The following is a 25,644-nucleotide window of genomic DNA, read 5'->3' as shown; positions in this document are numbered from 1 at the left end:
AGCGCAGAAGAGTAGAGAGCAGAAGAGTAGAGCGCAGAAGAGTAGAGCGCAGAAGAGTAGAGCGCAAAAGAGTAGAGCGCAAAAGAGTAGAGCGCATAAGAGTAGAGCGCAGAAGAGTAGAGCGTAAAAGAGTAGAGCGCATAAGAGTAGAGCGCAGAAGAGTAGAGAGCAGAAGAGTAGAGCAGAAGAGTAGAGAGCAGAAGAGTAGAGCGCAGAAGAGTAGAGAGCAGAAGAGTAGAGCGCAGAAGAGTAGAGCGCAGAAGAGTAGAGAGCAGAAGAGTAGAGCGCAGAAGAGTAGAGCGCAGAAGAGTAGAGAGCAGAAGAGTAGAGAGCAGAAGAGTAGAGAGCAGAAGAGTAGAGAGCAGAAGAGTAGAGCGCAGAAGAGTAGAGCGCAGAAGAGTAGAGCGCAGAAGAGTAGAGAGCAGAAGAGTAGAGCGCAGAAGAGTAGAGAGCAGAAGAGTAGAGCGCAGAAGAGTAGAGCGCAGAAGAGTAGAGCGCATAAGAGTAGAGAGCAGAAGAGTAGAGAGCAGAGGAGTAGAGCCCAGAAGAGTAGAGAGCAGAAGAGTAGAGCGCAGAAGAGTAGAGAGCAGAAGAGTAGAGCGCAGAAGAGTAGAGAGCAGAAGAGTAGAGCGCAGAAGAGTAGAGCGCAGAAGAGTAGAGCCCAGAAGAGTAGAGCAGAAGAGTAGAGCCCAGAAGAGTAGAGAGCAGAAGAGTAGAGAGCAGAGGAGTAGAGAGCAGAGGAGTAGAGCCCAGAAGAGTAGAGAGCAGAAGAGTAGAGCGCAGAAGAGTAGAGCGCAGAAGAGTAGAGAGCAGAAGAGTAGAGAGCAGAAGAGTAGAGCGCAGAAGAGTAGAGAGCAGAAGAGTAGAGAGCAGAAGAGTAGAGAGCAGAAGAGTAGAGCGCAGAAGAGTAGAGAGCAGAAGAGTAGAGCCCAGAAGAGTAGAGAGCAGAAGAGTAGAGCGCAAAAGAGTAGAGCGCAAAAGAGTAGAGCGCAAAAGAGTAGAGAGCAGAATAGTAGAGAGCAGAAGAGTAGAGCGCAAAAGAGTAGAGAGCAGAAGAGTAGAGAGCAGAAGAGTAGAGCGCAAAAGAGTAGAGAGCAGAAGAGTAGAGAGCAGAAGAGTAGAGAGCAGAAGAGTAGAGAGCAGAAGAGTAGAGAGCAGAAGAGTAGAGCAGAAGAGTAGAGAGGAGAAGAGTAGAGAGCAGAAGAGTAGAGAGCAGAAGAGTAGAGCGCAAAAGAGTAGAGCAGAAGAGTAGAGCGCAGAAGAGTAGAGCGCAAAAGAGTAGAGAGCAGAAGAGTAGAGAGCAGAAGAGTAGAGCGCAAAAGAGTAGAGCCCAGAAGAGTAGAGCGCAGAAGAGTAGAGCGCAAAAGAGTAGAGCAGAAGAGTAGAGCGCAGAAGAGTAGAGAGCAGAAGAGTAGAGAGCAGAAGAGTAGAGAGCAGAAGAGTAGAGCAGAAGAGTAGAGCCCAGAAGAGTAGAGCGCAAAAGAGTAGAGCAGAAGAGTAGAGCGCAGAAGAGTAGAGCGCAAAAGAGTAGAGAGCAGAAGAGTAGAGAGCAGAAGAGTAGAGCGCAAAAGAGTAGAGCCCAGAAGAGTAGAGCGCAGAAGAGTAGAGAGCAGAAGAGTAGAGAGCAGAAGAGTAGAGAGCAGAAGAGTAGAGCGCAAAAGAGTAGAGCGCAGAAGAGTAGAGCGCAGAAGAGTAGAGAGCAGAAGAGTAGAGCGCAGAAGAGTAGAGCGCAAAAGAGTAGAGAGCAGAAGAGTAGAGAGCAGAAGAGTAGAGCGCAAAAGAGTAGAGAGCAGAAGAGTAGAGCGCAGAAGGGTAGAGCGCAAAAGAGTAGAGAGCAGAAGAGTAGAGAGCAGAAGGGTAGAGAGCAGAAGAGTAGAGCGCAGAAGGGTAGAGCGCAAAAGAGTAGAGCGCAGAAGAGTAGAGCGCAAAAGAGTAGAGCGCAAAAGAGTAGAGCGCAGAAGAGTAGAGCGCAGAAGAGTAGAGCGCAAAAGAGTAGAGAGCAGAAGAGTAGAGAGCAGAAGAGTAGAGCGCAGAAGAGTAGAGAGCAGAAGAGTAGAGAGCAGAAGAGTAGAGAGCAGAAGAGTAGAGAGCAGAAGAGTAGAGAGCAGAAGAGTAGAGAGCAGAAGAGTAGAGAGCAGAAGAGTAGAGAGCAGAAGAGTAGAGCGCAAAAGAGTAGAGAGCAGAAGAGTAGAGCCCAGAAGAGTAGAGAGCAGAAGAGTAGAGCGCAAAAGAGTAGAGAGCAGAAGAGTAGAGCCCAGAAGAGTAGAGAGCAGAAGAGTAGAGCGCAAAAGAGTAGAGCCCAGAAGAGTAGAGCGCAGAAGAGTAGAGAGCAGAAGAGTAGAGCGCAGAAGAGTAGAGAGCAGAAGAGTAGAGCGCAGAAGAGTAGAGCGCAAAAGAGTAGAGCGCAAAAGAGTAGAGCGCAAAAGAGTAGAGCGCAAAAGAGTAGAGCGCAGAAGAGTAGAGCGCAGAAGAGTAGAGCGCAAAAGAGTAGAGAGCAGAAGAGTAGAGAGCAGAAGAGTAGAGCGCAGAAGAGTAGAGCGCAAAAGAGTAGAGCAGAAGAGTAGAGAGCAGAAGAGTAGAGAGCAGAAGAGTAGAGAGCAGAAGAGTAGAGAGCAGAAGAGTAGAGCGCAAAAGAGTAGAGAGCAGAAGAGTAGAGCCCAGAAGAGTAGAGAGCAGAAGAGTAGAGCGCAAAAGAGTAGAGAGCAGAAGAGTAGAGCCCAGAAGAGTAGAGAGCAGAAGAGTAGAGCGCAAAAGAGTAGAGCCCAGAAGAGTAGAGCGCAGAAGAGTAGAGAGCAGAAGAGTAGAGCGCAGAAGAGTAGAGAGCAGAAGAGTAGAGCGCAGAAGAGTAGAGCGCAGAAGAGTAGAGAGCAGAAGAGTAGAGCGCAGAAGAGTAGAGCGCAGAAGAGTAGAGCGCAAAAGAGTAGAGCGCAAAAGAGTAGAGCGTAAAAGAGTAGAGCGCAGAAGAGTAGAGAGCAGAAGAGTAGAGCAGAAGAGTAGAGAGCAGAAGAGTAGAGCGCAGAAGAGTAGAGAGCAGAAGAGTAGAGCGCAGAAGAGTAGAGCGCAGAAGAGTAGAGCGCAGAAGAGTAGAGAGCAGAAGAGTAGAGCGCAGAAGAGTAGAGAGCAGAAGAGTAGAGAGCAGAAGAGTAGAGAGCAGAAGAGTAGAGAGCAGAAGAGTAGAGAGCAGAAGAGTAGAGAGCAGAAGAGTAGAGAGCAGAAGAGTAGAGAGCAGAAGAGTAGAGAGCAGAAGAGTAGAGAGCAGAAGAGTAGAGAGCAGAAGAGTAGAGCGCAGAAGAGTAGAGCGCAGAAGAGTAGAGCGCAGAAGAGTAGAGAGCAGAAGAGTAGAGCGCAGAAGAGTAGAGAGCAGAAGAGTAGAGAGCAGAAGAGTAGAGAGCAGAAGAGTAGAGCACAGAAGAGTAGAGCGCAGAAGAGTAGAGAGCAGAAGAGTAGAGAGCAGAAGAGTAGAGAGCAGAAGAGTAGAGAGCAGAAGAGTAGAGCGCAAAAGAGTAGAGAGCAGAAGAGTAGAGCGCAGAAGAGTAGAGCGCAGAAGAGTAGAGCAGAAGAGTAGAGAGCAGAAGAGTAGAGAGCAGAAGAGTAGAGCAGAAGAGTAGAGAGCAGAAGAGTAGAGAGCAGAAGAGTAGAGCGCAGAAGAGTAGAGCGCAGAAGAGTAGAGAGCAGAAGAGTAGAGCGCAGAAAAGTAGAGCGCAGAAGAGTAGAGCGCAAAAGCCTAGTGGGGTGTTTTTGGGAATGCATGCTTCCGTCACTTCATATCAGGAATAAAGCACTGGGCCAAAGTTTCAACAACCCAGAATTGTTTTCTCCAAACATTTAGTTTCTCCTAAACGCTCTCCATTCCGCAGAACAAACACGGCTGCCTGTTCTCCTTTCACTCTCCAGTTCTGCAAAAGCACCTTCCTGAAACCAAAAGCCAAACTCGGGCTGCTGCGCGCGCGCGCGTGTGTGTGTGCTCCGAGCAGTTTTCCAAAGACCTTATTTTTTCTTTTTTTACTAGCACATCAACGGGACACAGATGATCTTAAAGAGGCGGTGAGGACACCGAGCCAGATGCCAAAAGGAGCGGTTCCGCTATTCAAAACATCTTAGGTATTACAATACTTCACATGAGCGTTGGACCTCGCGCTGGAATGTGGCTCCGCGGCCCGTGAGCCTCTGTGTTGTGGTGGACGTGCCCAGCAGCAGACGGTGGTGGTGTGTTAGGGGTTAATGTGTGAGGGACTCAGCCCGTGTGGCATGAACAAAGTAGGCATGCAGCCAAGAGAAACGCTCCCTTAACCCTTTCACGACCACACTGCAGAAGGTTAACCCTTTCACTGTGACGATACAGAAGGTAAACCCTTTCACTGCCACACGACAAAGGGTTAACCCTTTCACAACCACACTACAGAAGGTTAACCCTTTTCACTACCACACTACAGACGGTTACCCATTTGTGTACTGTACAACTGTAGTGTACTGTACTGTAGTCTAGTGTATTGTAGTGTAGTGTACTGTACTGTAGTCTAGTGTACTGGCGGCAACAACAAAGTGCTCCTCAGCCGGGCGGCCGACTGGAAAAACAGCCAAGACACACCAAAGTTTGCACACAGACAGAGAGCGAGCGAGAGAACTATAAATACCTAATGCTAGGAGCTTCTTATTTACACCACTTGGCCTGGAACAATGTCTCACTCCTCCAGTAAAACGTCCACTCGTAGGCCCTATCGTGTTCCAAAGGCTTTGTGGACCGGGGAATCGGGGATAGGGTGTTTCCGAGAGATAGGTTTACATGTCACAGCTCTGTGTGGACTGGACTGCTGCAGGTTACAATGAACCACACACACACACCACCAGAGTGGAATTCCTTGAAAAGCAACTCGCAGAATAGCAGCAAAATAATCCTGTAAGCGATGCAAAGTGTGGTCAGAGAGTGGAACACCCAAGTCCCGGTTAGCACTGCAGCATTAAGAGCAGAGTTTGCCCAAAACACAAACAAACACAGCAAATGACTGAGAGGGGTCAAAAAATAACTACTCTCCGACACCGGCTAGGTTATAATTACATAATTATGTTACTATGTGATGCTTTTGTCGATGGGGGGGGGGGGGGGGGGGTCCCTGAGAGCGCGGTGACTAACCAGTCATGGCTGAGGCGACTGCCTAATCCCGCCGCTATGAGTCATGGGTAGACACAAGAAGAGAAGCGGTGACATCATTCTAGGCTCATCATCATCGTTGGATGGGTGACTATAGAAAACGCTCACTATGTATGGATGAGGATGAGGGTGGGAGGGGTGGTTTCTGAAAACCATGTGACTTACTGGTGCTCTTGTGTCTGTGTATGTATCCAACTGGAAAATGCATAATGCATGCAGCTATGGGAGCCAACTGAAAGAGCCAAAGTGGTGCAGTTACTATTATGATACTATTGTTGTCAAGTAAAACTGAATTCTATGCCCCAAGTTTAAGTTTTCAACATCCATGGTTAACTTAGTAAACAACAGGGCCATAGCAAAGACACGAAGCAGTCACTACAGACAGCATAGCCAGATGCAAGCGACTCAAAAAAGCAAATGCTTATTTCGCAATAGAAAAGTAACAACTCCAAAAAGTGCACAAATAGCACTTTTCTGTAAGGAAAAGGCAGACGGGACCGGACCAATGCTGGAGACGCCGAGAGTGATATTGCATATATACCGTAAGCATAACTCGGCTACAGGATGCGAGAAAAGTGTACCAGGAAAGCAGACAGTGTGTGTACATAAACAACAATAATCCCCCCCACCCCGCCGAACAAATGCGATTCACCCCGAAGCGGTGCGAAATCTCGTACACAGAAAAAGAAAACTATGAAATGTAAACAAAAATCACTTTTCCAGCCACAGTTTCTCAAAGCAGTTGGAGACTTTTGATCAGCAATGTGTGCTTGTTGTAGCTGATAGACATGGGACCGCCGGGCGTCATGTCAGCCTGACCTGGAAGGATTGTGCAATTATGTGTTTAAAGACTGAGACTGTGCTCCTGTTTAATGTTTTCATCTCATCTATTTATCTCGACTCCTGGGCGTGTGTTTTTATTTTATTTATTATTATTTACATGAGTGTGTGTGTATGTGTATCCATATCATTGTTATTCCCCTTTCGTATTGCATCGTTAAAATAATAAAAATAAGATAAGATAATACTTTATTGAAATTCATGTGTCAGAGCAGTATGGGGGGGGGTACAGGGTGCATAGATTCACAGTACAATAATAATAATAATAATAATAATAATAATAATAATAATAATAATAATAATAATAATAATAATAAAGTACTATAAAAAGTAATAAATAAAGTAATATAAATATAAAATAGTAATATAAAAAGTTAATATTAGTTAATACCCACTAATATTAATCAATAAAATACAAAAATGAAAAAAAAAAAAAAAAAAAATAGTACGACTCTGCAGCAGCCATATTTACCAGACTGATCCGTAAGCACCGGAGCCCACGGGGGACAGGGTCTGGTACCGCTCCGGGACCTCCCACACCGTCTTGTTGAGCTCCTGTCGGTAGAAAGCGGGTCTCTCCTTCTGCGACATGATCCTCCCTGCAGAACCAGAACCAGAACCAGCCCCGCCGCGGTGACAAACAGAACTTCTGCCTCTCCTCCTCCTCCTTGTGTTGGTTGTTGTTGGTGTTGTTGTGCTGGTCGGATTCACCACCGAGCCCGTCCTGCTGCCAAACGCACCGCCGTGTTGCACAACATGCAGCAGCCCGCCGTGCAGATTATTCCGCAACGAGTGTTCGGTGCAGATTCCGCGCCGTGCAGAGAGGAGTTGTAAACGGGTTGTTTTTGTTAGTGCCTTGCTCAACAACACACGTACGGGTCAACAACTGCCCTCCGACGGTGGCGACGGGTGTTATTAGGCTCCTCGCTAGATTCTGTCTCTCGGTGCAGATAATTATGTCCCGTTCGTTTTCTCGGTTCGTCGTCTTCTTCTCCGTCTTCTTCTTCTTCTTGATTGTTTGTTTTACGGCGGTTGGCTCCAATGAGTTGCGTTGCCGCCACCTACTGTGTTGGAGTGTATAGCTTCTGCGTTTTCTTCCCAAATAAATACAATGAAACCAAACAATAATAGTTCAAGTTTCAAGTTTCTTTATTAGTTCAGTTGTCATACAGAATACTTTGCATGAAATGTTTCTTTCTGTGTTGCTCCTGAGAGTGTGCTAGATAATAACAAGATAGTATAAAATAAGTATAAAATAGAAAGTCAAGAAGTAAACAAGTGTAAACAACAAAATTGTTCAGTGTATCTATATACAGTATGTACAGCTGGTACAAAAATGGTGAGGTATAGCTTAGCTTGTGGTGCCACCTTGTAGTGGTGAGGTGCAATAAGGAATGAGAATTATGTGCAATTTCCTTACCAATAATGTAAATATGAATATAAAGTGTAAAGTGTGTCTAAAGTGGTAAAGTGGGTGCTACAGTGTGTTGGTCATTTAAAGTGAGTGTATGTGTGCTGTGGGTGTGTTGATGATTTGCTTATTGTTCATTGTAATTGTAATAATACATAATACACTAAATCACCAATTCTGTCTCTCACAGGTATTTATATAATTAATAATAATGATAATAATAAATCAAATAGACTAAATCCTACTCACTAAATTATGTCTATCAGGTATTTATTTAATTAATCTATTTTATATCTGGTTTAATCACCTGTACATTGTATAATGTTAATGCACTTTACTGTTACATTTGCACTCTGATTATATGCCAAACGTCTTGTTGTACTGTACTTGTGCTGAATTTGAATCTAATCTAATCTAAAGAGACTATCATACAACATTCCCTCTTTACTAAACAAAAGCTTCTTATTCACTTCTTTCATCCCATACTCATCTACTTGCAATATAAATGTCTCTTTCTGCTCAATATTTACTGAAATAATACATACACTGATTCTCTTTCCTCCCAGTTGCGTCGCGGTTTGTTCAGTGTGTACGCGTGTGTGTGTGTGTGGTAACGTGAACGTGAATTCCGTCACGGGTGGCGTGCGTTCCCGAGATCCATAATCTCGCGTGAAGTGGCTTGTTTTGTTGGGGTATGGGCAAAGGAAGGGTTATGACGTCAGAATAACAGTGATTGTGCTGTGCTTCTATGGGAGATGCATGATTGAAGAAGCAAAAGCAAAATATATACTGTACATCAACCAATATATCAAACGTTAGCTAGTCAATAATGCAACACATTCCCAATGATTCTGACATCCGAAGTATTAAATGACTGGTCATAAACGAGGAAATGGCTGATCCCATTCAACTTGATGTCGGCCGAACTGAAAGTTTCCACATTTGGCACCAATGAGAGTCCACGCGCTACACCGTGACGTGATGACCCTTCCTTCTTTTTTCTTCTTTTCATTTCCTTGGAAATGGCCTGGGGGGGGGGGGGGATCCTCGAAATTTGCATGGATATCAATGGGAATTTCCCAGTAGCATGCAGTGAACACTTGGATTAAAAAAAAATCGTTATAAATAATTAAAATAGTATTAGGGTGTTGCACAAAGAATATCATCTGCCGTCAGTTTTGTGTATAAATCTGTGGGTGGAATCTCCCAGAGTATTCTGTGTTGTGTAGCCTACTCGGATTACAAACTGAAAGCATTGACCTGCCAATCCAGCGGGAGTAAAATAATACACCCTACCGTGTGAACGTGACCTTAGATGTCGCAACTGTGTCATCGCATTGTTTATCGTCATGAAAACAAAACAAGGAAACAGCCACCACTTTTCAGATGCACCCTTTACTGAAAATCCCAATAATGTCAAAGAACTTTCTTCATGAAATAAAATTTAAAATAATAATAAAAAAAAGATGACAACTGTAATGAGCAATCTATTATCCGTACAGTTTCCCATACATATGTTAATGTGTGGCAGTCCACCACAATATCAAACAGGCTCACCAAAAATAGTCACCCCAATGTCTCATCTTGCACCAATAGTTATTTCCACTGCTTAACCGTGTATTTTAAACAGTTATTTCCACTGCTTAACCGTGTATTTTAAACAGTTCTTTCCACTGCGTAACCGTGCATTTTAAACAGTTCTTTCCACTGCGTAACCGTGCATTTTAAACAGTTCTTTCCACTGCTTAACTGTGTTTAAACGGTTCTTTCCACTGCTCAATTGTGTATATTGCTCATCCAAGTTTGCCACAACATCAAGTTGGAAACCCTGCCTCATAATACCATGACCTGCAGAATAACAGCATTGAATGACGACTCTGTGACCAGTGTCACACTTACTGAGCAGCGCTGTACCAACGAGTAAAAACCTTTTTCTCTCCGATATTGCAGTCTTGTCTTCCTGTGGCACGCTGCACTGTTGGCAGAAATTCCTATTTCAATTGGCTTGCTTTGATCGATCTACGGAGTCTAAAAGTTAATACCGTCCACCTAGTATAAAGTCAAATGCATCGGGGCTAAATTAGAACCACTGTGCACCAGTTTAAAGAGTGTATTTCAGAAATGATAACAGAAAACACGGGGAATGTAAAAAAAAGAAAACAAACAAAAAAGAAGAAAAACATTAAAGTAGAGTTGAAAAGAAAAAACCTAACGTCTACACAGTAACAGTTTATATATTAGCTTTGTTTCTCGGTTGTTCCTTCGGACCGAGGAGATGGGGAGCAGTTGGTAAAAACATTGGATCGTCTGCACTCCATCCCACAGAAGCAATAGGGAAATCTCTTGACGGACAAACATTTTCAAATATATACACAGCTCCTGTAAGGCAGGGGTTCTCACCCTCCCTTACATGGGACACACATTGGGCCGCGGACCCCTTTGATAATTATGTCGTCTTAGGGACGCCATCTGGGAAGAGTAGCTATACGATTAAGTCCCAAATTCCACAGCCGTCTATGCTGTAGTGGAGGAGATGTGATCGGAATAGTCTCTTATACTGTATATATTCTCTCTGGGATTTCAAGTGAACGAAATGGTGAAATTAAACCATTTCCCACTTTGCTGGGGACCGACCCCTGACCCATGACCCCCCAGGGGACCACCAGGCCCCACGTTGAGAACCACTGCCCTAAAGTTCTGTACAGGAAGGTTTGGACCTCCCCCTATCTCTTTGCCAATGTACATTCCTCCTCCTCCATTATAGACAGATATAGAAGTGAGTGGAGGGACCACGAGAACAGAAGACATTACCGAACAACAACATGAGGACCACACAGGAGACCCACAGTGCAGTGCGGTGATGTGTCATAGATGGGCAAACACACCTGGAACTAATAACGTTAATATTGGGTCTGTTTCATTTAGGGGTGTCAGTGCCATTTAGTCTCTAAGCCTTTCCCTTTCTCTGTAGTATGTTGTCATTGTGAAAGTCCATGTACTGTGTTTGTCCATGTACTGTAATGCAATGTCTGTAAAGTGCTTTGAGATACCTTATGTAAGGCGCTATATAAAATAAATGTATTATTATTAGTGCATAGTGTGCATACTAGCTCACTGGCACACCTAAATAACTGGAAAAAAAAAAACGTAATTAACCTTACCGTCATGCACTTGTCCTAATATACTAACCTACACTGTAGCACTCAACACTTTGATGAACATTGTTACTCAGCTGATAAGAGTTGTGCCCTTCCTGATGACTTGTTGTGGATAGAAGCGTCAGCTAAATGACAAAATGTAAATATAAATAGAACAGAGCCGTTATTAATGTTATTAGTTCCAGCCGCATTTACCCATCTATGACACGCCAACATGTCCGCGGTGAGTCACACGGGAGACCCGGGTGGGGGCGGTGCCCCCCTCTGCTCTGCCACAGCTGCACAGTAAAGTCAGGATGAATGGGACACATCGAGGTGAGGGAGGAGAGGCGTCATGGAAGCCGTCGACCAGTAGAGGGCAGCGCAGGCTCGTCTTTGAAAGGGGTCCGTGGGGGTGGGGCCAGAGCCACATAGTCCAAAGCGGTGTCCGCGACACGGATAGGCTCGGCTCGGTCCAGTTCAGTTTGAGCCCGTCCCCCTCGGCCTGGCCGCGCCGTCTCGGTCGGCCGCTGTCATTTTAAGAAGACCATGTAGAACGCCATCGTCAGGCAGGATATCGCCACGGCGATGTGAAGCCGTGTCCCGATCACTGCGGCTGAGAGGGGAAGATAGAGGTGCAAGAGCGAGAGTAAAAGGGGGGGGGGGGGGGGGGGGGGGTAGAAAACGTGATAGAAAACAAGTGTTAACACGACTTCTTCACTTCACCTTGTAATGTGTCTAAATAGGGGATAGATTTTGATGTGGCAAAGCGTCAATATGGGGCATGTGGTACCCAGTATTTACTGAGTGAGTTAATATGGGGCATGTAGTACCCAGTATTTACTGAGTTAATCAACATGGGGCATGTAGTACCCAGTATTTACTGAGTGAGTTAATATGGGGCATATAGTACCTGGTATTTACTGAGTGAGTTAATATGGGGCATGTAGTACCCGGTATTTACTGAGTTAGTTAATATGGGGCATGTAGTAGCCAGTATTTACTGAGTGAGTTAATATGGGGCATATAGTACCTGGTATTTACTGAGTGAGTTAATATGGGGCATATAGTACCTGGTATTTACTGAGTGAGTTAATATGGGGCATGTAGTACCCGGTATTTACTGAGTTAGTTAATATGGGGCATGTAGTACCCAGTATTTACTGAGTGAGTTAATATGGGGCATGTAGTACCGGGTATTTACTGAGTGAGTTAATATGGGGCATGTAGTACCCAATATTTACTGAGTGAGTTAATATGGGGCATGTAGTACCCAGTATTTACTGAGTTAGTTAATATGGGGCATGTAGTACCCAGTATTTACTGAGTGAGTTAATATGGGGCATGTAGTACCCAGTATTTACTGAGTGAGTTAATATGGGGCATGTAGTACCCAGTATTTACTGAGTGAGTTAATATGGGGCATGTAGTACCCGGTATTTACTGAGTGAGTTAATATGGGGCATGTAGTACCCGGTATTTACTGAGTGAGTCAATATGGGGCATGTAGTACCCAGTATTTACTGAGTTAGTTAATATGGGGCATGTAGTACCCGGTATTTACTGAGCAAGTTAGTCAACATGGGGCATGTAGTACCCGGTATTTACTGAGTGAGTTAATATGGGGCATGTAGTACCCGGTATTTACTGAGTGAGTTAGTCAACATGGAGCATGTAGTACCCAGTATTTACTGGTGAGTTAGTCAACATGGGGCATGTAGTACCCGGTATTTACTGAGTGAGTTAGTCAATGACTGCTCTACTTCCTGAGCCATTATGGCCCCATTATCAATGCGATGAACAGCAACTTTATGTTGTGGTTTTGCACACTGTTCACATATTATCCTGATATTTATTTATATTTATTACATGGCGTTTTAACATTCGCTGAAATGCTTGATTGTGATTGGTCAATAGCCCCCGACAGCGGTGAATTATTTTTCGATAACTGACCGCTGCCATGGGCAACGCGCAATAATCACCGGTGATTATTGGCAATAATGACCGCTGTTCGCAACTGGAGAAATCAAGCCCACTGACACACACTGCATTAGTGCAATCAGTCCACACACCTGCCGGCTGCCGGCGATAATAATAATAATAACTTTATTTGAGCAGACAGCGGACGGAGCCACAGAACAACTGCGTCTGCATTTGATCTCGTCTTGTCGATGGTGTAAAATGAATTAGGTATATTGTTAGTAAGTTAGCCATGTAATAAGCGGGATAATGTATAGCTATACTCTGTCTTTGTCGCAAAATAATTGACATTCACTACGTTTAGAACCCCTCGGCGGAGCGCCTCGGTATTCTAAACTCTGTGTCGGTCAATTATTTTGCGACAATGACCTCGTAGCTATACATTATTCCTTACATATATAAAGCGATATTGTAAAGATTCTAGATGATAATGGTGATATGAATCTCCAACAGCAACATGGGCGCTGAGGTGAACCTGGTGTTCTTCTGCTTCCAGTGTGTTTCAGGACAGGGGGAGCCTACCTTTGTAGAACACGCCCCAGACTCCCTTCTTCTCAGACAGCAGCCAGCTGTTGAGGCGGGGCACCTTCTTGAGGTACGCACACGTGCAGACGAGCAGCAGGCCAAAGACCAGGATGCCATCGAAAGAGTACACTGAGAAGAATGGAGAGAACATAATAATAATTATATATATTTTATTTGTAATGCGCTTTATAATTGGGGAGCAAATCTCAAAGAGCTACATTTTAAAAGAACATAAAAACTAGCAAAGGAAGAAAGAATAAAAAATAGGCGAGACTAAAGCTAGCAAGGAGTCAGAAGAACACTAAAACTAGTAGCAGAGTAAGAGAAACATAGAATAAATAAAACTGATGAAAGAAATTGGTAAAACATCAAATGTGTGGAGCTATACATTTGATAAAAAAAGTTCATTATTTGTCACATACACAAAAATACAGGGAGCATTAGGTAATGATATTCTTGTGTTTTTCGAGCTCAGACTCAACAGTGCACAATGAAGAAACACCAATAACATAAAATAAAATATAAAAAGAGGTAAGATAAAATTGTAAATAATTTACAGAAAGTGTATGTGCATGTTAAGGTTGTGTGTGTGTGTCCAATAACAGTAAGTACTAAGTAGTAGTAGTACAATAAATAAAATATCAAAATAGTCCATTTCTACAGAAAGTGTCTTGCGTAAAAGTGTATAGTATGTGCATCTTAAGGTGCATAAGTCTTGTGTTCAAGAGTTTTTTTAATAGGGCTATAATAAACATGTGCCTCAGGTCAGCTGCCTTCAAAAGAACCAGTCTTGCCTTTCATTCTGGGATGGGCAACAGTAATCGAGTACTGGAGTATTTTCTTTTTTACCGCCTACAATACCATTTCTTTCTCAATCCCATTCATTACACTGTGGTTTTAGTTATTCGACACTGCATGATGCCTCTACGTATGGTTGTTAAAGTGCCAATCCTTATCCCTTTCACTACCACACTACAGAAGGTTAACCTTTCACTACCACACTACAGACTGTTAACCCTTTCACTGCGACAATACCGAAGGTTAGCCCTTTCACTGCAACACGATAAAGGGTTAACCCTTTCACAGTGTGGTAGTGAAAGGTTTTACCTTCTGTAGTGTGGTAGTGAAAGGGTTAAAGTGCCAATCCTTAACACATTGAGTGCCAGCCATGAGAAATCTCGTTATTTCATGCCATGCGTTGAGTGCCAGGGACGAGAAATCTCGTTATTTAATCGTTATTGCTTTTATTAGCGATATCCATTCATTTTTCATCAATCTAGCCTCAAGTTACCATTGGGACTGTCTATGAGCTCGAACAGGGAAAATACCGCCCCCTATCGTCTCCCGGATGGTAATGCACCCATTGGATTGGACTCAATGGAAATGGATGAGAAAAAAAAAAACTCCGGATTCCACATTTTACTTCTCAGGCATGTAACCGGAGACGATCGGATTCATTGTGGATCCTCAGAACAGCGTGGAATATGTGTTTTTCGAGTACCTAACGTTGGATCAATAAACGCGACCGATATTTGAAATGGCGATCAGGAATTGGAATAATCTTTTTGCAGAACATCTGATGTGGGGTAAGGAATCTATGTTACCAGTCTTGGGGTAATCAGATGTATTTTTCACATATATCTCAACGTGTCTGTGTGTGTGCGTGTATGACGTTAGCGCTAACTAGGAAATAGATAATCGATTTTTCAGCCCGCTTCTCTAGCGTGCATAAGTACACATATACTATCGATAATCTAGCGTTTATTTGAAAACGATTAATAAATCAGCCGGAAAATGACAACGTGTTTTGTGTATTCCAGTAAAGAGCTATTATCACGGAATCTTTTTTTTTTTTTTTTATAAATTTGCAAAAACTTTTCAAAACGGTATAAAACGGAAATGTAGTTAATGTACAGATGAAAAAACTATCCGTTTCGTACATGTTGACTGCAAGCAAGTCATTGATAAGCGACGGGCATATTAGACACATAGCCATAATATAGAATATAGAAATAGCTCAGCGAAAATCAAGAAATATCGGAAAATCCGTCTCAAACGGCTGGCATTCAAGCAATAAATCGTGCGCCCCCTGCTGGCACTCAAAGTGTTAAGATCCCATTTATTTTTTTTGATATTTAGAGTTTTTATTTTTCACAAACAAGACAATACATACATGACAAGACAAGACAAGACAAGACAAGACAAGACAAGAAATAATAATAATAATAATAATAATAATAATAATAATAATAATAATAATAATAATAATAATAATAATAATAATAATAATAATAATAATAATAATAATAATAATAATAATAACAACAACAAGGGGCGAGGGGGGGGAGGGGGGTTGCAGAGAGTTACAAAGGTTCAGTACACAGTGATCTAATAAAGTTCAGGGGACCTTGAAGGCCATCGGGCCTATCACTCTCTTGAAGAGACAGAGCAGCCTGTTCCATCGATAGCAAGTCCATGAAGTCCTTGCGCCAGTTCTCCAAACTGAAGAGGTTCGGTTTGCGTTCTTTCCAGTTCATTAAAATAATCCGACTTTGCATGCTAGAAAAGCCAGTGCTACAATATTATTTACAATCCTTGCTTGAGCAGTGTCCATTTTTACACACAATATACACATTATAGGGCAAGGATTAATGTCAATTTGGAGAGTAACTGACAGGTCCTCAGCAATGTCCAACCAAAATGTCCTAACAAGCGGGCAGTGCCACAGCAAGTGCATGAGCGTACCCTCTACTCCACACCCATGCCAGCACAATTTGGGTAGGGTGTGATTCATTGTATTCAATGTACAGGGTGTTATATAGGCCCTGTGTAGTATCTTTAATTGTATAATTTTATATCTAACACATTTTGATATTTTAGTACTATTCCTAAGTGCTGCTTCCCATTGTGTTTCAGATATGGGTATACCCATGTCTCGCTCCCATTGGACTTTAGTTTGGGTATTGGTATCAGGGGTGGTTGAACATGATAGTTTATACATTGCAGAAACAATGCCTTTCCTGCCTGTAATTCCCCTTAATGTCTCTTCCAAGACTCTGTTTGTTCCTATAGCTATGCCTTTAGACAACAATGATTTAATAACTGATTGTATTTGTAAAGGATCCCGTTTATATTGGCGACATTTATTGGCAATAAGTAAGTGGTCATTGCTGTTCTTGAAAGCTCCATCTTGAAGCCCCATCTTGAAGATTCATGCTAACTGCTATACTTTTATGCGCCTCAATCTCCTGAACACGGCGCGACCCATTCCTAATCGATCAGAACTAAATCGGCAGAGAAAAAGCCCATTTGCCCACGCAAATGCGCAGATTGCCCACGGAGTCTGGACGATGCGAGATGACGCACGAATGAATGTGGACTGTTCCGTCAGAGGGGGGAGCTTCGGTGGCCAGTGTCCTTTCAGCCGAACAGGATAATGAAAAAATTATCCCACTAAATGGCCAGACACGTCTTATGGCGACATCTACAATTACCTCATTGAGTCTCCATGTAGACTAATGTTTATATTTAAGTGCAGCGGACTGTAGCCACTCACATTACCAATGAAGCTCCCCCCTATGATGGAACAGTCCACATTAATTTGCGCGTCGCCTCGCGTCGTCCAGACTCCGTGGGCAATCTGCGCATGTGCATGGGGAATAGGTGCTTTAAAATGGGCGTTTTCTCTGCCGATTTAGTTCTGATCGATTAGGAATGGGTCACGCCGTGTTCAGGAGATTGAGGCGCATAAAAGTCTATTCGATCATGTCTCCAGCACCCCCACAGCCGTATCTGCAACCACTTACATCACGGCTCTCATCCATATTCATTCATTTGCTCCCTCCCGCTCTCCCCTCCCCGATTGCGGATGTAACGCGGAGATTCAGGGTTAGGGGGGGGGGGGGGCACACCCCAAAATCTGACCAATGAGTGACAGTTTGCTCGCGCGTGTGTTTGTTTAGGTCCGCTGTTAACACTTTGATTGCCCAACCCGAGTTTTCTCGGGTTTACCCCCCCGCGGGTTGAATGCCCACTCACGAGAATATTCGTTTTTTTTAGCGATCTGAAATCATATTGCATATTGTCACCCCAGGCTCTCAGATGTGAAAAAAGCACCCCCTATCGTCTCCCAGATGGTAAATCACCCTTTTGGATTGGACTCAATGAAAGTGTGGGAGAAAGGATTTCTGACTCCACATTTTACGTCTCACCCATGCAGCCGGGGTTACCAGAGTTCATTCTGGAGCCTCTGAGCCGCGCGGATTATGTGTTCTACTGTATACACGGTTGATCAATACAATTATCGATTTTTTCGAATGGTGATCAGGAATTGGAATATACCATTTGGATACCATCTGATGTCAGGTAAGGAATCTATGTTATCAGTCTTAGGATAATCAGACTCGTTTTCACGGATATATAAGTGTTTCCCCAATATGTGATATGGCTGTTTTGACTGTAAAAGCCATCAGGAAATAAGAGCAGCGATTATCAGCGTGCGCACACATACTATCGATCATCTAGCGTTGATTTGAAAACAATTCATAAATAGACCGACAAATGACAACGTTCTGGAATATTCCAGTAAAAGGAGATTATCATAGAATGGGTAGCTTTTTCCGCGAAAACGAGTGATTTTCAAAATGCTATCAAACGGAAATGAAGCGATAAAAAAACAATCTGCCTTGACAATGTTGACTGGAAAATGAGTCTTTGATAAGCGACGGGCAGATTAGACACATAGCCATAATTTAAAACATAGATTAGGCGATATTAAGTTAACATTGAAGTGGCCTTGGGCATTCAAGGGACTAATACGGAATTAACCTTGGGCGCTCAAAGTGTTAACACAGCCATGTGAACACAAACGAACTAAGGGACAAGTGCAACATTGTATCATTATAGTCCCTGTGTCTCCCTGAATCGGAACAAAGCAAACAAACTACAGGTGTGAAAACACCCTAAACTTCACAACACACAATCTAAACCCCCTTACCTAGAGCCATATGAAATCCGTTTTATTATTTTCCAAATTACATTTTATTTTTTCCCAAATTCCATTTTTTCCGTTTTAATATTTCAGAATTCTGTATTTTGCTTTTTATGCTCATTTTACCATCAGAAATAGTGTCTAATACGTGGGAATGAATAAATGTCCACAATTGAATAAGATATAACAGTCCATTTAATGTTTTTTTTTTTTTTTAACTTTTTTTTTAGCGTTTATCGCTTTTCTGGTCAAGCATGACCGACAGAAACAGGTTGAAAATGGGATGTAGAGCAGGGGAAGACATTCTGAGAAATGACGGCGGGTCCGGGAATCGAACTCGTGTCCCCCAGATCCGTGACGAGCACGGTTTTCCTTGACGCAGAAATAGCGCCGATATATGCGGTGAGCTACGGGAGCTCCCGCCATTTAATGTTTTTAAGTGCTGCAACTCAGAAATACAGTTCAATTTTACACAATATTTTTCAATTAATATTGTGACAAAATAAAAATACATATTTCAAGTGTAAACAATAGATACAGCTAGCTACTACTGACATTATCACAATGACAATGTCAGTAACCTAGCTATATCTATTATATTGTGATAATTATATAGTAATGCATAATTTAGGCACCTTTAGTTTAGTTTATTTCGTTTATAAAGGACAGTGTATAATGACAATCGTTTGCATTAAACAAATGGATGGGTGCACTAGATTTAGCAAGAAGCTATCATTTCCATCTATAGTCCTATGTACTGTAACGTTTCATAGCTATTTAAGTTTATTTAGTTTATAAAGGGCAGTGTATAATGACAATCGTTTGCATTAAACAAATAGATGGGTGCACTAGATTTAGCTAGAAGCCATCATGTCCTAACGTTATAGCTATTTAATCACAATAGTGTCGCAAGTGTTTTTTGCGGGTGCAGTCCACGGAACGTTGACAGTGACACTTGACAGAATTAGCAAAACACCTTATCACCGAGGCATAAAAGTCATTAGGATACTGTTCTGCTCTGAATTGAGGGCTTATTGTGGAATTGTTTAGCTTCTTGACGATGTTAACACTGAAGCAGCCAGACGCTTGAGCACCGCTGTGTTGTGTGTAACACGCTGTAGCGTCCCCGCCTCCCCGGTCGCGTGTGCACCAAACGTTCCACCCAAAAACGTAATTTCAGTCCAGATTAGGCCAAATTCTGCAATATTCCACGTTTTGCAGTTGATTCCATTTTTATTGGTTAATTCCGCGATTCCGTCCGCGATTCCGTGAACGCGGATTTCATATGGCTCTACCTTACCTCCCTCTCCCAAACCGATCTTGTATCTCAATGGGACTTCCTGGTTAAGCTTTGATAATTGCATCATTCCAAATCGCAATTTCGATTAAAAATCGATTAATCGTGCAGCCCTAATGTAAACACATTCATGAACTGGTTATAGGTAGAATCACTATTGTGTTATATCAGTCGACGATAGAGAGTGGCAAAATAGACATTTATTTTATATGAAAATGTTTGAGATTATTACTTTAATTACAGCTCAATGAAATGATAAGGTAGCAGTCCCCATAAGACAAGGTATTGCTATAGTTTCATCTATATCATTCCATGGCTGCTGTAATTAACACAACACAAGGATTCAATGTCAATGAATCGATGACATCACTGCTGGCCATATTCAAACTAATTTACTCTCTACATAGCCCAACTGTGAAAAAAAATGCGGTGTGGGTGAATTGGGATGAAGGGCGTTTGTTTTTACTGTAGGCTCCTCCCGTTTTGCCAGTACTGTGGTACAACTGATAGCGTGTGGTTTAGGAAGAGGGCGTTTTACACAAATCCAGCGATCCCTTTCTTGGCTGTGACGTAGCCACGTACGTTTCAGAAGCAGCGCGGATGTAAACAAAGATGGCGTCAGTAGTGTGGGAATTTTTCAAAGTTTCAGAGGAAAAAAGTTTGCTTGCTATTTGTAACAAATGCAATGCAGAAGTTGCACGAGGAGGGAAAAGGGCAACAACTTAGTATCCAACCTAATAAGTCACCTGCAACATCACCACCGCTACGATGGTGTGTTAACACTTTCAGTGCCGGCCGTGTTTTCCTTTTTACCCTGTTGAATGCCACCATCCATGGCCAATGTTAACGTTAATATTGCCTAATCTATGTTTTAAATTATGGCTATGTGTCTAATCTGCCCGTCGCTTATCAAAGACTCATTTTCCAGTCAACATTGGCAAGGCAGATTGTATTTTTATCGCTTCATTTCCGTTTGATAGCACTTTGAAAATCACCCGTTTTCCGGGGAAAAACAACCCATGCCTATGATAATCGCCTTTTACTGGAATATTCCAGAACGTTGTCATTTGTCTGCCTATTTATGAATAGTTTAAATAAACGCTAGATGATCGATAGATTATGTGTGCGCACACGCACGCTCGTGCCGTGCGCTGATAATCGCTGCTGTTATTTCCTCATGGCTTTTACAGTCAAAACAGCCATATCACATATCACATAAACGCTTATATATCCGTGAAAACGAGTCTGATTATCCTAACACTGATAACATAGATTCCTTACCTGAGGTCAGATGGTATCCAAATGGTTTATTCCAATTTCCGATCGCCATTCGAAAAAATCGATAAATGTATTGATCAACCGTGTATACAGTAGAACACATGATCCGCGCGGCTCAGAGGGTCCAGAATGAACTCTGGTAGACCCCGGCTGCATCAGTGAGAAGTAAAATGTGGAGTCAGAAATCCGTTCTCCCATTCACTTTCATTGAGTCCATTCCAAAAGGGTGATTTACCATCTGGGAGACGATAGGGGGCACTTTTTTCACATCTGAGCGCCGGCGGTCCCTGGATCTCCAACGGTAGGCTCGCGTGATGCAATATGATTTCAGATTTAAATACCCGAGAATACTCGTGACGTGGCATTCACCGGGTCGTAAACCGTGAGTCGCGCTCAAGTGTTAAAAGCCTACGACGACGCACGAGCAGCTAAAGCTGCTGTGAATCCAAAGCCAGCTGCAAAGGAACACAGATGCTGCAACTGAACAACAGAACGACAGCAGAGTGGATGCGGACGTAAGTGTATATTTTATTTTAATGTTTTATGAACACTGTATTCTTGTGTTATGGAACCGGTAGAACGTCATCGTAATTAGATCCCGTTCTTCTGTGCTTTTGTTTTTACTGTTAGCTCCAGTCCTATCTGTTGGAGCCCACGCTGAGCCGTTGCCCGCTGGAATACTGGAGTAGCAGCCAGTCCCGTTACGAGTGCCTGGCCCAACTTGCTCGTAAATTTATGTCAGCGCCTTGCACTAGCGTTGACTGAGCGTTTGTTTTCTGCTGCTGGACACGTGATGACCGAGCAAAGGAACCGACTCACATGCGAGAAGGCAGAGATGCTAATCATTAAAAAAAAATCTCCCACTGATCGGACCAGAATTAAAAAAAACAGTAGAAGAGTTACCAAAAAAATAACAATACAGGGTCAAACATGAATCTATCTGTCTCGCTCTCTCTCCCCCTCTCTCTATTTGAGAAAAAAATGAAAACAATTGAAAGTTTTAAACCTCAATGCTTTAGTAGTTTAGTGGAAAAAAAGGGTTCACTCACTGTCATTTATATGGATTATTATTTAAAGGTAATATTAATCCTTTGTTCTGTAAAATGACTGTTTGTTACTGTGTGGAACTTGTTTCAGTAGCTTATTTGTTTTTGATACTGTGAGGAATGCACTTTTTCAGTTTGTTTGTATACTTTACAGAGACATATCTGACTGTCCGATTTTACCTGCCAGTATTTAATTTGAATCCCAGGCTTATGCAAAGATTTGCAACAGTTCTAGAGGCCTTTATTTAATTTTTACATCACTGAGTGATGAACCTCACTATGGCAATTGGCAAATATTTACATTACAAACAGTGTTATGTTTACAAGTTATTGACGGATTGTGAATTTTCTGATTCAAATTATATTTATTTGGAAAAATAAATATAGTCACTTTATCAGTCAAAACTGTTGTCTTGGCTTTGTTTTGTTCATAGTAGTAACACTCATGTCATGATAAATCTGGTTAGGTCAAAACTACAGGAATATACATTTTTTTAAATTTTTTATAATACAATAAATATAATATATTATCGGTTATCGGTATCGGCCTTGAGGAGCAGAAAGTTATCGGTATCGGGGTCAAAAAATCAATATCGTGCACCCCTAATTAATAACCCTTTAATCGCCAAGGACAACTTTAGACGTCATTGCTCGCCATGCTTATTTATTAATCTGCCAATGACGTCTTTGAGATCAATATTTCAAAAATCTGTCATGGCAATCATATTTCACCCACGGAGACTTGAGACTTGCTGTTGATCTCCTCTCAACTCTCCAGCGGTTCAATACCACCATCTGGTGGCCGATCGGCGAATCGCCAAAACCGGAAGTGACGCGCCGGAAGTGGTGCTCACCCATATTTCGTCCGGCCACTCGCTATCGCTAGCGGGACTCCAGCTTGATAAACTGGATAGCGATCCGTTGCCAATAACTCGATAAACAACATGATTTGGACGTATATAGTATTATACAACCTGGAACTGGACCAACTAGATCGACATCCCATAATAGCGAACTTTCTGCTCCACTAAATATACTAAATAAATGATTTAACGTCGGCCACGGACTTATAACCCCCCCCCCCCCCGGTCACCTTGTACAATTGACATTTTTAATCTGACATCAATCGGTATCAAACTACATTTGATGATCTAATAATGTATTTAGGGCTATAACTCACGTTCTGCAGAATGCTGCAGAAAACGATAAAAACATATGTATACTTTAGACCGTATTTTAGTATGAATATGTGAATGAAAAAGTAGAACGTTGCTACATCCTAAACGATAGATACTTGACGTTGAATGGGCCATAGTAATGTCAATTTAGCAATACAATTAAAAACGTTATAGCCCTGCAAAGAAGGGGAACATCTCCATAGACAAATAGAGCTGGCAGAGGATGGTATAAGGATGGATATAAGCGTGGCAGAGAAAGGGTTAACACAATACTCTAACTTAGCATCTTTAGATAATAAAGTTCCAAAACGTGGTTCGTCTGAGGTGCCATTACATGATACAAAACGACTGTATACCGTTAAATATATACCGTTATACTGTCAAAAAGTAAGATACATATTGTGATATATTTTGAACATATCGCCCAGCTCTAAATCCATGTGTGCATTACAGGGGTCATCATGCCAACAAGGAGTAGAGCTTCCTCGGACCAGTTTTTAACCATGACCCATGAGCCCTGTGCTTGCCGGCAGCATTACCGATTGAGCCAAATAAAATGTTGTCAAAGGTCAGCATTTCTCGCCTAGAGGAAGTTCCATCCATGCAAGAGCCAATGTGTCCTTGAGCAAGATACTGAACCTCAACGGTTCAACCTGTCCCAGGGTGAGAGTCTGAGCCCTCTGCTGAAATGCATGCATGGCTCAGAGGCATTAGATCAAAACAAGTCACCCCTCGTCAAACCAGTCAGTTCACCAAGGCCAATTTGTTTTGCATCAATTTGTTTTGCATCAATCAGAAAAGACAATATTTAAAATGCTTTCTATGATTGATCATTTTTGCAGAAAGAAAATAAACCTGCCTTCAAAACTCAATGGAGAGAGAACCTACCAATTCGGAGGCGTCATTGATTACAAGCAGTCTCTTTCCAAAGATGACACGCACTACATTAATATAGTGGATGTCTGAATGAATGAATGAATGAAAACTTTATTTAACAGATTGCAGAATGGGTACAATACAGTACGGCTCAATACATACAATTGTTAAGGGGATGCAGACCTGAGAAAGACGTTTGTCTTGTTTCCATCAGGGTCCCCCATTTTCAATTCATATAGACATATATGACATACATGACATACAGATAGTCAGTACTGCTACATCTATACATTTATGACATACCAGATTTGCAAATACAGTACTGTTTGTGATACAGAAGGAGTCAAGAAAAGGGAGTATATACATTTGACGTAGAAACTGTACATCTAGACTAGAAGCTAATAGTAGCGTTGTCCAATCCCATCAGAAATGGCATTGGACGGCTGCATAGTTAAGACAGTAAACCGGTTCGTCACATTGCAACCTGTAACCTAACCTGTTTGACTTGATTGATTGATTGAAAACTTTATTAACAGATTGCAGAATGGGTACAGTACAGCTCAATTAATACAATTGTTAAGGGGATGCAGACCAGAGAAAGACTTTCGTCTTGTTTACATCAGGGTCCCCCATTTTCAATTCATCATAACATATATGACACACACGACATACAGATAGACAGTACTGCTACATCTGTACATTTATGACATACCAGATTTGCAAATACAGTACTGTTTGTGATACAAAAAGTGTCCAGAAAAGAGTGTATATATACATTTGACGTAGAAACTGTACATTGGAGGAGGTTGGGTAGGGTAGTTGGGGTGGGGTTGGGTGTGTGTGTGGGGGGGGGGGGCTGTACATTGGAGGTGGGGGGTAGGGGGGATACACTGTACACTGGAATACTGACAAAGCCATACTTGGTCGTGTACAGCATTGACAGCTGGCTTGCTTGACGTACCGGCGTGATTATTATTGTTATAGCCAAACCACTGCTGCAAATTAAATGACACTATATTGTTGCTGTCTCAGTCTATTGCTGTATTTGCTCATTACTCTGCAGTGTTGTCGAGGAAGTGTCTTCTCCAACTTGTGTTCCCTTTAATTCACTGGCTAACAGTTAGCTAAGCTATCGTATGTTCAAGCTGGGGGAAACACACCACATTACCCGTTGGAAAGTAGTTTGAAGTGAGGACATTGTAAAGATCGCAAGTCAGTACAGTGAGCTAGCGAGTCCAGCAACAAGTCGTTGTTATTATAATAACATGATCATAAGGTTTGAATGCGCTCCGCCTGGGCCACGTCCACAGCTAGCTATGCTAACGTTAGCTCGTTGAGGTTTACAAACAGACAGACAGCGTCCAGGTGAGACACAAAGTGCAACAAACATACCATTTGTCATATTCGCAGGATGCTGTTTGACCAGATGATGTGAATATGTCTTCTTTTCCAATTAGCAATCCATGTTGTTGTCAAGTGATGCTCGTTGGTGATGATGAGGCTAAACACGTTATCTGCGTTGAAAGTAACCAGGAGCACTAATGGGACGCCAAATAGTGGATTACATTTCCGGGTTGCGTAAAGATTCTCCCTAATGCACTTTCAGTTCCGCGTTCGCGTTCCGCGATCTGATTGGCCACTGACGTTTCTCTCAGCGCCAATCGCGTTACGCCTAGTTCTGCCTCTAACAGCCTGCTAGTATACTGGTTATTAAAGTGGAAATGAAGCAGTGCGATAAATACATATTCATAGCATCACATTAGTATTTAGATAAGCCACAGAAGAAATCACGTTATAAAAATAAGCAGTTTCTAAGAAAAAACGATTTGTTGTGTGCATTTCTGAAGCATTTATCATTATGGGCGCGGCCATTTTGTTGCTGACGTCATGAAGGTTGTTTGGTGTACACTGCTGGTTAGCTGCCTATAGTGAATGGG

At 42.5% G+C, this 25,644-nt stretch overlaps 2 protein-coding genes across 2 annotated transcripts in view; both read right to left on the bottom strand.

Annotated features, from left to right (window-relative positions):
- The window catches only part of LOC311229847 (mitogen-activated protein kinase 14A-like), a gene marked incomplete at its 3' end in the record, with an annotated part of 103,114 nt that extends 96,249 nt beyond the window's left edge, over positions 1 to 6,865 (bottom strand). The window contains exon 1 of the mRNA XM_084315920.1: positions 6,462 to 6,865. Within this exon, the coding sequence (XP_084172046.1) occupies positions 6,462 to 6,580 (119 nt within the window). The 5' untranslated portion in view covers positions 6,581 to 6,865. The remainder of the gene's footprint in view (positions 1 to 6,461) is intronic.
- A 1,911-nt stretch (positions 6,866 to 8,776) lies between these two features.
- tmem167b (transmembrane protein 167B) lies at positions 8,777 to 25,235 on the bottom strand. Its single transcript, XM_084317293.1, has 3 exons — positions 25,100 to 25,235; positions 13,040 to 13,171; positions 8,777 to 11,153 (listed from the first exon to the last, which is right to left on the bottom strand). The coding sequence occupies exons 1-3, from the start codon at positions 25,107 to 25,109 to the stop codon at positions 11,071 to 11,073; spliced, it is 225 nt and encodes a 74-aa protein (XP_084173419.1). The 5' UTR covers positions 25,110 to 25,235; the 3' UTR covers positions 8,777 to 11,070.
- Between the last annotated feature and the right edge of the window lie 409 nt (positions 25,236 to 25,644).

The sequence above is a fragment of the Notolepis coatsorum genome (genome assembly GCF_963971535.1).
Source record: "Notolepis coatsorum genome assembly, chromosome: 6".
Lineage (NCBI taxonomy): Eukaryota > Metazoa > Chordata > Actinopteri > Aulopiformes > Paralepididae > Notolepis > Notolepis coatsorum.
This window is presented reverse-complemented; position numbering and strand designations above follow the sequence as displayed.

What these genes read in the sequence shown, in the direction of transcription:
- tmem167b (XM_084317293.1), bottom strand. An exon ending in CTGGGGCGTGTTCTACAAAG is followed by an intron (nt 11,154 to 13,039) that starts GTAGGCTCCCCC and finishes TTCCCCTCTCAG; the next exon opens with CCGCAGTGATCGGGACACGG.